A 12,494-nucleotide genomic window follows, 5' to 3' on the forward strand; every position below is an offset into this window, starting at 1 on the left:
AGGAGTAAAGTTCATGCAGCCACCCAGCGGCCAGACCCTTCCTCCTAAAGGCACTAGGAGAGGATGCTGCTCTTGAAGCAGCCTCTTTAGCCCAGGCAGCTGTCCAGCAGCCACACTGAGACCACTTCCATGCCATGGAATCCAAGACTGGTTCCCCTATGCCACGTGACACAAAGAAGGCAAAAATACCTTGGCTATGCAGGAATATCCCAATCATCCTGCTTGATTCTGAACATTTCATCTGTAGCCAAATAATGTTTGTATCATGAAGGGAAAGGTCCTCCACAATACGTACATGTGCAAGCTCAGGCTTGGGGCAAAGGTCCTGCTCTCTTGCCTCTGAACCCTGGTGCTGTCACAGAACTTTATGATCTCCCAGGAAAGGCAGGGCAGGTAGATAAGGGAACAATGAAGAAACACAGGTTAAGTGCCACTAAATGTTACAGGAGTTCAAAGCGAGGCGGCTTCCAAGGAAGAGGGTAAGAGGATGCGTTTCAGAGGAAATGACACTTGCGCGTTACCTTGAAGCCTTCACCAAATCCCTCCTTCAAGCTACAGAGCACATTCTTTTGGCTCAAGAGTGTCAAGGCATGTCCACATTTGTACTCTATGAGGATGTGTCCTTTCCCAGAGCCTGTCACAGGACAGATCCCCGGAAGAACAAGGAGTCGAGAGGATGTTAGAAGATTTGAAATTAGGTGAAGGGATGGCTACTCCCACAGACTTACTTCCATCCCAAAGGCCTACTCTTTCTGAAGAAAACAAGTTCCTAGACTTAGAGAACTGCCTTAGAGAGTAGCTAATAGGCATTAGTTTTTATTTTCAATTTCAAAGCTCTCTCTCAAGGCTGTGAAAATTCAAATAGAAATGGTTTCTAGAACCTTGAAATTGTAGAATTGTAGAAATACAATGAGAATTGTTTTACGGAGATTATATGATAATATTACTTCGATGAAGCACTTGCGATTTGATTCTAATTGTGATTAAATACAAATGTAATCTAGAGCCAAAGACTATCAGTATATAATTCTTTCCTCGTGGGTCCACCTCAATGCCTCAGACTTGCATGGGGGCAGGATGGAGTGGGCAAAAATGGGAGAAAAGAGAATATTCTCTTCAGGTTCTTCTGGCTTCTGGATTAGAGGGAGAAGATGCACAGTTCTAACCTCTGTTTAGGTTTGCTGAAGGGAAAAAGACTCAGGCATGGAGACCTCCCTTCAGGTCCCAATCCATAGTTTGTTACCCTAGAGAACTTCCCTTTTGGTTGAGATCTCCGACTCTTACTTGGTTGAGCAAAGTTATTTTACTCCTAAGGGAATGTTGATTCAATATATTTTTTCTAGTATAGAAGAACATAGAGATATAGTGACTCAGATAAATAGCCTTCTTTGCTACTTGCTATGTGTGTTCATTGTGAAGCCAGCATTTGATTGGGAGTCAAAGTCTTAGAAACAAAGTTTGGGGATCCCTTTGCCCATTAAGAAATAATAGAGATCAGAAGAAAAAGAAAAGAAAAGAAATAGAGGTCAGGAGTTTAGTTTAAACCTTATAGCTCTTTCCCCTAGACTACTAATAATATTTTGGGGAGAAGATACATATAGTTCTAGCTTAGTATCCCTTTTCTCTGAGAAGTAGCCACCCGCCTAGCAGGAACCAAAGTCTCCAGTGAAAAAGAAACTAGAGAAGTGATGTTATCCTGACCTTTCTAAGAGTCACATACACATGATATACCTTATTGCAAAAACAAATAAAATCTCTGGGGTTTTTATAGATGAGCATTCATGGCTTACAAGGGAATTATGAAGAAAAAGCTACAGGCCTAACTCAATGGATGACACTTCAATCCGTGCAAGTCTTGCCTCTTCCAAAAGACATAAAAATTGATTTAATTGTATTTATTTGTGAACACATTCGTTGCATACTCAATGTATGGGACTATAACCACTAATGGTATTTTTGTATCTCTTGAATTTAGTAAACTCAATGAACATTATTTAGGAGGCAGTTAGGTGGCTCAGTAGTTTGAGAGCCAGGCCTAGAGATAGGAGAAGTTGGGTTCAAATCTGGAGTCAGACACTTCCTAGCCGTGTGTCCCTGGGTAAATCACTTAACCGCCCATTGCCTGGCCTTTGCCACTCTTCTCTCTTTGAACCAATATGCAATAGTAATTCTAAAATAGAAGGTAAGTGTTTAAAAAAGAGAGAAAGAAAAAAAAGGAAACTATTCAGATATATCTAAATACACAGAAGCAGTTCACATGACTCAGAATGACTTTCTATTTTTTAAATAAGAGAAATGTTTGCTTACAATTTTTATTTAACTTTTACCAATTTAAGTTTGAGAGCCTTATAGCTGGAGAAGTCTTCTGTAGTTAATGAATTCCTGAGAAAAGAGGATAGCATGGAAATGTTCCACTTCTTTAAATCTACTGAAATTAGAGAACTAAACTTCAATTGAATCTACCTAGTGCTCCATTGGTTTAAAAAATTAAAAAGAGCCTTGGATCTAGAGTCAGAAGACATCTTGGCTTGAAATTCTAACTTTAAAACTCATTAACAATTTGATTTTCAGTAAGTCTCTTCTAAGGACCTAACTATCTCAATCTAAGAGGTAAGACTAAATTGCCTCTAAGATCCCTTCCATCTCCAAAATTCTATGATCCTATTTGGATAAGAAAGAAGGAGAGGAACATAAGGGATTAGATTCTAATCTACCACTGGAGGCTTCATCTAAAAACTTCAGGAATGACATTTCATAAACCCCAAAGTATTTATACTTTTAAGTACCACTCAATGCTAGTGTCTGCAGAACATTTGCTTAGAGTAAAGGTCACCCACTCGGCCAGTCAAATTGGATTGACTAATTTTTTTTTTACCTTTCTCCTTTTTAACAAAGGAAAGAAAGTAGAAGTCAAGGTGATTAGAATGGGAGAGCAGAGGGGAGAGGAGTGGTAGATTTCCCTTCAAGTTGTCCCATAGACATAAAGCGACAGGTGTAGAAAGACAGGAAAGTGATCATGGCTAAATAAATTCAAATAGTTGAATTTATCCAGGAAGTCAGTTTGTGTAGTCAAGCAGAAGAGGAGCTCTTTTTAAGTCCTCTATTCTAATTGTACATATAGTGGTGAGACCTTTGTAGATATCCAACTTCAGCCATTGCTCATCTGCAAGTTTGGGACAAATAATATATAATACAATAAATCTATGTTGAGATTTATTCCAGATGATACTTCTGTGTGCTTTATTTCTAGGACATAGAAATGACTGGATTGATTTGCCATCTTCCAAAACCCTAATATTATGGGAAAATACCCAATTTGCCAATTTAATCCAATGAACAGTAAATATTCAAGTCTAGAGCTCTTTCCTCTTCACCAGGCCATGACTCTAATGACAAACAACCAGTCTCAAAAATATGTCTTGGACCAGAGGTAATGGCATTATCACTGAAAACTAAAAAGTATTCAAGGAATTCATGCTATGCCTATGATCATTCCTACTGGGGGTCCATGAGGTTCTGCCAGGCCTAGACTGGCTTTGGAAGAGGAAGAAGTTCTAAGACCATTCAAATCTTTATTATAGACTTGGTAAACAGGAAGGGAGCATGGCTAAGTGAGTCATTTTATGACACCTTATCAATAATAATAACTTCCATTTGTCTAGCATTTTCTATTTTTCAAAGCACTTTCACAGCATGATCTCATGATCTTCAGGACAATTTTGTTAGGGCACGAATTACTAACCACATTTAATAGATGAGAAAACTTGAATTCATATAATCAATCAGGTACTAGAGATAAAAAAAACAAAAATAAGATATCTCTGGCTTTAAAAAATATGTATATTTTTATTGGGATGTGAGAGGCCAAAGGTGGAACTAGGCATGTTGTCTATGATGTTATTGGTTATATAGCTAATTATGCTAAATAATTAACTAATAACTAATTAAACTCAACAATGCAAAATCCTAGAAAGGCTGCCTTTAACATGGCACTTTCCCTCAGTGGAGTCACATCCCCCCCCACCTCTAAACACACACACACACACACACACACACATACACACACACACTCCAGGTTTCTAAGCTCCTCTAGTGTTTATAGGAAAATGATCTTATTCTGTGAGGGAAGACAGAGATTATTAGGTTCCCAGTTATGACTGTCTCTGTGGGATTAGGAATGGATACAAAATGAGCCACAGAAAGCAAAAAATTATTATTGAGAATCCCAAGATTGTAGGAGTTCAGATTTAGTGTAAGAAAAGATATCTGAGGGTATCTAGTGCAATCCTTTCATTTTATATTTTATAGTTGCAGAAACTGAGGCCCAGAGAGTCGAGTGATGTGTTCAGTGTCTCAAAAGTAGTATATGACCCCAAAGTTACTGTTCTTTCTACTGTACCTTAAATTTTTACCTATAAACTGGAGTCTTAACGGACACAATTCAAGTTTTTCACATACAGTATAATTAAAGATGGGCAGATATCTGATATTTGGTACTCTTTTGTCTTTATTAAAATTCATGTGTCCCTCACTTATTATAAATGGTGCCTCTACTTCCATTTTACCAAAAACTAGAATACAAATCCAGCACTTTAGCTCATGTGTATTTAAGAAGGTTTGATCTTCATTATCTTGGAGAAATCGCATACTTAGCATGTATTCAACTTAATGAATATAATTACCATGATGATAAGGAAGAGCTCTGGACTAGAAGGTTGAAAACCAAAGATAGTATTTAAGCATTATTGTTGAAATGGCATCCATTAGTTTGGGACAGTAGGCATCTTAACTACAAAGCAAGGAAGAATACAAGGTTGGCACTTTGCAAAAAAAAAAAAGGTTAATTTTGTTTTCTATTCAAGCTTTTACTGCAGTAGCTTGGAAGAGCTCTTCAGATTTTTTGGAATAAAAACAAAATCAACAGATTCTACTCCTTGTACATAAAGATGCCACTTACTTTCTGTTCACGATTAGCCACTCCCGAATATATGTCTGAACACAGTCCCTGACATGAGGATCCAGTTCAACCCTGAGGAAATGGAAAATGAAATGGAAACATGTCATTACTTGGAACAAGTTTGGCAGACCTGAGGATAAGATGATTCTACAAACAAGGATGTCAAATGACACCCAACTCAGTATCTTCCTTCACATTCATTTCACCAGATGAGGACCTTTTCTGAGGGAACACAAAAGGCAACTTTCATGGAACCCTACACTGTAATTTCATCTTTTGGGAACATCATTGATTGTAACACCCATGTTTATTATACTTATTATTATATTATTATATATTATATATATATAATATAATACATATATATATATATATATATTATATATATATATATATTATTATACTTATCCCCGTACACATCCTGGTATAAGACAGAGGAAAGGCGATGTGACGAATTTCCAACAACAAAAACAAGGGTTTGGGAAATCTTTTCTAAGTATTGTTAGGATATGCAAAAAAGAAAGTTTTGCTTTCTTTAAAAGTTGTGAAGAAATATAATCATTTTATTCTTTGAGAAGCTGGCAAGCATTTCATTTGTTTGGAGATTATTAAATCTGGTTGGTCATGTCAAAGCTGCTTAAGGCTTTATCATTTGGCGTACCTTCCAGATACTTCAGGATTCTGACATCTTTGGTAATTAAAGTCATTAATTTTCCATGTAACAAAAAGTCTGAGATTGGGAGCATGACTGGCGAAAAACAGCACTATTCGTAATGCCCAAAACACAAGGTGCAGTGGGAAATTTTCATCCAACAGATTGTTTGGTAGTGACAGAAAAGAAAAGCACTTTGTTTTTTTAAATTATCAGAAAGGATGATAGCTATAAATTCAGAGGGATAGCTAATATGATGTTCCAAACACTGATACTAAAAAAAACGAATTGCCTCTCTAAAATTTCATAAAATATCCCATGTTGTATAAACAGCATCTGAATTAATCTGAAGGCATTTTTGAGCAGGCTTTTCATCCCATTAATTCCTTTTGAGGAAAATTAACTATAAACCTTTATACAAAAGAAATAAAAAAAGTAAATGATTCCCTACCATGGGTGAAAATAATAGCAACTACTCACATTAAATTCATAGCTCAATAAATGGACTGACAATAGGACAAAGCAGATGCTACGGACCACAATCTGTGTGCTTCTCAGGAAATTACCATTTCCAAAAATATTACACAGAGTTCCTAAGTAAGTCTGTCAAGCAATGTCAGCATGAAATAATTTTTAAAAAAATAAAATCTTTTGATCCCGATATTACATTGTTTGGAATACATTCTGAGGGTGTTATCAGAAACAACTAAAAAGGGAGCCCAAGGTTCAAAGATTTTCATAGTAGCATTATATATAATTATAAAAACAAACCCTAAACCAAAAAAACCCAGAACTGGAAATAACCTAAATGTCCAACAATAGAGGAAAAGCTAAGTAGATTGTGGGACATTAAGGTAATAAAATTCTATGATACAATTAGGACCAACAAAAATGAGGAATGAAATACTTTGGAAAGACCTTTATGAAATAAAAGCACATTTTTAAAGGCAAAAATAGAAGAATAAAGTACATGCCAATTACAATGATATGAAGAAAAGTAAATGAGAATGATTGGACAAAGAATCCTAATGGGGACTTAAAGAAAGGAATATAAATGTTAAGATATTTTATACATTGAAATTAATTTAAATATAAGCAATTCCTAAACAAATTTAGCTGCCTAGGGTGCTATTCAATTTTGTTTCTAAGAGATTTAAAACACAAAATAAGATAAAGCTTATCACAAATTAAACTTATTAGTGTGAAGGAAAATTGTATATTTTGATAACTGAGAACAGATGATAGAATAAACAATTATATTAAGTGCCTGCCAACTCCATCAAGCTCTAATTGAATAAACTTTAGGTTAGGCATTGAGATCCTACCAATATTAAGGAAGAAGCTGTACTTCTCAATCTCGATTCTGTCTTTTTTTTTTTTAATCCTTACCTTTCATCTTAGAATTAATACTCTGTATTGGCTCCAAGGCAGAAGAGCAGTAAGGGCTAGGCAATGGGGGTTAAGTGACTTGCCCAGGGTCACACAGCTAGGAAGTGTCCAAAGTCACATTCAAACACAGTACCTCCGTTTCTATTCCTGGTTTTGTATCCACTGAATCACCTAGCTGCCTGAGTTTTTTTTGATGAAAGGAGAGAGGGGTGGGAGAGTTGAAATAGATCCACCATTCATAGGAAGAAGATAGGAGCCTTTGCTTCATTGGTAACATATAGGATGCTTCTTATCAAAGTATGATAACCATGATACATAAGGCAAGGACATGAACACAGGGTATCCTAAAAGTTTTAGTGAAGTTTTAAGCATGAAAAATTTCAGAGGCATAAATGCCATAAACCAAAAAACAGCACTTTGAGTTAATTATTATTGATAGATTTCTTATTAAAATTCAAAATCACCATCTGGTGCTATATATGACTCATTCATTTTTAAATTTTTTATTCTTAAAAAACCTTTTATCTTCTCTTAGAATAGACACAAAGTAGCCGTTCAAAGGCAGAACTGTAAGAACTAGGTCATTGGGTCACATAGCTCTTCTAGTTCATTTCTGAACTTCGTCAACACTTTTATCAGTGGCTGTCATGTGACTTAAGGACGGTATTGTATTGCACCGGCAATCGTGGTCTGGTCCCTTATCCACTGAGTCACCCACCTGCCTCAGCATAGTATCCTTAAATGATACTTTAACCATTCTAAGCTTCTATGATCAAGCCTCATCTTCCAGCGTGTCTTATTGGCTTTGGGATATTTTAGAACTTAGAAAAGAAACCAATTGGATTTAGCTTAGATCACACCGCGGGGAGACCTCTGTAACTCAAGGCGGGGCAGCCTTACCCTTCCTCTGGCAAAGAAGGCTGCAGAGTCCGGCATTCCTTTGGCGTAAAAACAACATCCAGATCATCCTCGGGGAAGTCGCCGAGCTCTTGTACAAGTTCTGCATCCAGACTGCTTAGCTGTGACATCAGAAGTCCTTCGAAATCCCCTGGCTCCACTGGGTCATAAAACTGAGGCTGAGGGGGAACAAGAAAAAAAAAGAGGGGGAAATGAAATAAACAAAACAAATAATCCACACGGCTTGTTGGTTATTTGAAAATTCCAGCAAAGTTGTTTTTTAAAGTGGAAGGTGTGATGTTTCCTTTAAGATGATATTGGATGGGTGACAGCTGGGTGTCTCAATGGATATAGGGATCCAGGCCTAGAGACTGGAGGTCCTGGGTTCAAATTTGGCCTCAGATACTTCCTAGCTTAGTCACTTAATCCCCATTACCCAGCTCTTATTATTCTTCTGTCTTAGAATCAATACATAGTGATTCTAAGATGGATGGTAAAGGTTTAAAAAAAAGACAATACTGGATTTTTTATACCATCTCTCTTAAAGAGGAAGTTAGGTGGTCCTGTGGATAGTGACCCAGGCCTGGAGTCAGGAAGACCCAAGTTCAAATCTAGTGTTACTCTGTGCCAGTCACTTAACCTCGGTTTCCTCATCTGTAAAATGGAGATGATAATAGCATCTACTTTTCAGAACTGTGCTGAGGATCAAATGAGAAATTTGCAAAATACTTAGCGGGGTATCTGGTGCAGAGTAAATATAATATAAATGTTGGCTATTATTATTGCCCAAAGAGTGGCTCCCTTTATGCTGCTTTTTAAAAATAATCATCACCAAAAACTCAATTACATAGTGAGGAAGTTATCAAGACCAAAAACAGGGATATAGAATAGAAAACAAATATGATATGGAGTCAAGTCGTAACAGGATGAGCCATTAAAAACACCCCAAGGTAGAATTTTTCTGAACATAGTTGCATCCTAATGAGAAACCATGAAACTAAAAATGAGAGAGCATGAGATTATGGAATGTTTATAATTTTAAAAAATACTTTTACAATTCCTCCTGCAAACAGCACTATGGAAGAGAGGAAAGAGGCAAGGGAAAGACCTTGGGGGTTCAAGCACCATCAATGCCACAAACATACCACAGGACTATGTGCACCAGGCAGCTCTTAACTCTCTAGGATCTTGAGATACATTGAAGTTGCCAAACTGCTTTAAGTAGGGATTCCAAACTGGGAATTCCCTAATAGAGGAGTGGGACACAGGTCATATGCCCTTAATTTCCCCAGTTCAACCTCCAACCCTAAATATCTCCTACTAAGGCTTTACTAAGGTCATAGTTACTCACACAAAGGAAAATGGGGCAAATGAGAGCCTGTTTTTGCCCATAAATTTTGACCTCACTTTTGCATTTCATATTTGACTAAAAAAACACAATGGGATAATAGATTTGAATTTAGAGGTCAGCTTGGAGGCAGCATAACTGTGGATAGTGAATTGGACTTGGGATCAGGAAGCCCTGGGCTCAGTTTCCACATCTGACATTTGCTAACTGTTTGAACCTAGAAAAGTCAGTTATTCAACTTCAGCTTCAAAAATTAGCTCTTCAAGCCTCAGTTTCCTCATGTGCAAAATGAGGAGGGTTGGACTGGATGGACCATAAAGTTCCTTCCAGTTCTAAATCTATGATCTAATCCAACCTCTTCAAAGATGAGGTAAACAAAACCTAGAGAAATTAAGTGAGTTGCCCAAGGTGACATAGGTAGAAAGGTCAAGATTTGAACCCAGGGCCTTTGTCTTCAAATCCAGCACTTTCTCCATTATATTATAGCCTTTTCCAAATGATACACTGATGGAGAGCCAAGAATGGTGACTCTTTAGAAAAATACATGATTCACTTGTTTGGCTTTTGTTTAATACCCTAATCTTCTGACTTAGAGTTGTGATGTGGCAATCACTTTAAAAGACTGATATATATTAATTTAAGGTTGCCACAGAATTCAGCTATGTAATTCCTAAATGAAAACTCAAGTCAGCAGTCAACCCTTTATGGAGTTTTTTAATTACAAACAGGAGGAAGAAAGGTGTTAGAGAGAGAGAGAGAGAGAGAGAGAGAGAGAGAGAGAGAGAGAGAGAGAGAGAGAGAGGGAGAGAGGGAGGGAGGGAGGGAGGGAGGGAGGGAGGGGAGAGAAGGGAATAGGGCTTAAATACCCACTCTGCTTAGGCTGGGCCAAAGGCCCAAGGCCTTGGATAGCAGAGGCAAAGAAAAAAGATCAGTCCCTATCACTCACTTGACCAAAATGGAGAACAGTCTGAGCGACCCTCCACCCCAAGCTCCAGGCTCCAACAACCACACTCCCTCCACCCAGGAAGTTCCAGCACTCCTGAGCTCTCCTCTACCTCACTTCCTGTGTCTCCTCTGTGCCAATGGTGGCTCTAGCTTAACCCAGGACTGTCCAGAAGTCTGTCCCCTTTGCACATGTCTGTTGAAGGCCATATTCTCAAATAATTAAATCTTGAGCTTTTGCTGCAGCCCTTTCTAAATCCTGTTACCTTGAGTAGGGTGGAGATTGTAGTTTCCAAGACCTGATTCTGCCATTCCATGTATCTCTATTGTTATTGATCAGGAAATAGCCAAATCCCATCCTCTAAAGAATGGTTTGAACAGGGTTGAGTAGTTTTGAAATTCACAGAGTTGATACCAAGTATTGGTTCCAAGACAGAAAGTGGTAAGGGCTTGGCAACTGGGCTTAAGTGAATTAATCAGAATCACACAGGTAGGAAGTTTCTGGGAGACTCAGTTGAACCCAGGACCTCCCATCTCCAGGTTTGTCTCTCTTCCACTGAGCAACCTCACTGCCCTAACGTTTCACTTATAGGAAGCATATTAAATCTTTTATGGCCATGGTAGCATTTAATAAGTTTCTCTTATTATTCTCCTTAAAAAGTACCTAAATGTCCTGAAACAGTAAGAATGGAAGCCAAAGTCACTAACCATGGTGGTTTGGAGGCCAGTCAAAGGCAGAGAATCAGACATCTGCTCCTCAGAGCTCAGCTGTCTCTGTTGAGACAGATTCACCCCAGGATACTAAGAAAGATCTCTTGAAGCACAAATGTCAATCATGTGAGCAGAGGGCAGGAGAAGCCCTTTGAGATTACATCGATGTGTAACTTAAAACAAAGTGGCATCTATTAAACAGTAGCACTGGAGACAGGACACTGGTGTGACGTAACTGGGAATTTGTAACGTCTTTGGTTTTAGCAAAGGATCGTGTTGACAAGGACAGAGTCAAAGCCACAGGCAAGGAGAAATTCCTCCAATGTAAGCAGTAACAAAAAGGGCAGACTAGCCATGGAACCAGGGAGAAAGAGCCAGCCAGTCACAGGATGGCTGTTTAGCCACATTTGTCCCCATAAACAGAGTCATCCTTAGACCAAAGAGAACCTAGGATGGTTGTGCAATCAGGTGTTTTATAAAGCTTAGGTTATTATTATTATTATTATTATTATCATCATCATCATCATCATCATCACTATTCATCATCAGAGGGACATCCATTGGCCACCTAATTGACTATATGATCACTAAGTCCTTATTAAATCATGAGTTCCTGAAGTATGAATATATTTCATGCACTAATATCACATAAGATGCTGCAAGAGGATTATCCTTCTCTTTTTAAGTCTGCTGGGCAAGTTCTGCTCTTTCCCTCTCCATTTTAATGATCTATCTCTCTTAAACAGCTTAGTGTAATTCATATTAGCTGGGCCAACTACGCTAAAGGGAGACAAGAGAAGAAAAGACAAGCGCTCAGAAAGAGGGAATTTCTCTCCAAATCCCCAAGACTCAATGGTGCCAGGACAGGAGGCTATGAATTCTCCATAAATTGAACCAATATGAAAATTAGATCTATTTGAGACAATCAGTTGAAGAAGCCCGGAGAGGGAAAGTATGGAACCTGGAAGTAAATATCCCACAATGAAATAGGCCAGAGGCTTCTGATGTCCAAGAGTTGGGAAAGAACTGGAATGCTGTCATGTCAGCTGAGCATGGACCATAATAGCATCATAATGCAGATATCCAAAATCTGTTATCTGGAGAAGAGGTCTTAGCAACATTGCTGGGGGAGAGCTGGATAACAGCGATCAGGGAGATGAAGGTAGAACAGCAGCAAGAAACAGCTTCTAATTCTGCTGGGCCAGAGAAGAAAGACAAAAGAGCTCCAAGAAGATGAGTGTTGATGGTAAAAAAGTAACAAGATGGAGGAGAAAACCATGGCTTTTTCTATCTTGTTTCTGCTCCACTGGGGTAGCAGTATAAGATATGAAGAATGTTGGCTTGTAAATCTGATGAGTGTCTTAACTGTCTATGTAGGCTTGGATACAAATGTCTTGTGTGTTCTTTACTGTGTAAAAAAAATGGTGCCTTGTTTTGATGCTTTGTGAGTTTAATTACTTTTTAGGGGAAGTTGGTGGCCACTCTTCAGGGAGTGTGGCTACTGACATTCTCAGGTTTCCTCTGGGTGGAGACAATGAGCAGAAAAGTGATGAGAACTATCCCAAAAATATATTCAGGACTTCTAGCCTTACTAGGAG

At 38.2% G+C, this 12,494-nt stretch overlaps 1 protein-coding gene across 4 annotated transcripts in view; it reads right to left on the minus strand.

Moving 5' to 3' along the window:
* The window catches only part of DOCK8 (dedicator of cytokinesis 8), a 306,237-nt gene that overhangs the window by 205,421 nt on the left and 88,322 nt on the right, over window positions 1-12,494 (minus strand). For all 4 annotated transcript variants that reach the window (XM_056806227.1, XM_056806228.1, XM_056806230.1 and 1 more), the window contains 2 exons: window positions 7,899-8,074; window positions 4,958-5,029 (listed from right to left, as the gene is read on the minus strand). In XM_056806227.1, the coding sequence (XP_056662205.1) occupies window positions 4,958-5,029; window positions 7,899-8,074 (248 nt within the window). The remainder of the gene's footprint in view (window positions 1-4,957; window positions 5,030-7,898; window positions 8,075-12,494) is intronic.

The sequence above is a fragment of the Monodelphis domestica genome, chromosome 7 (genome assembly GCF_027887165.1).
Source record: "Monodelphis domestica isolate mMonDom1 chromosome 7, mMonDom1.pri, whole genome shotgun sequence".
In the NCBI taxonomy this organism is placed as follows: domain Eukaryota; kingdom Metazoa; phylum Chordata; class Mammalia; order Didelphimorphia; family Didelphidae; genus Monodelphis; species Monodelphis domestica.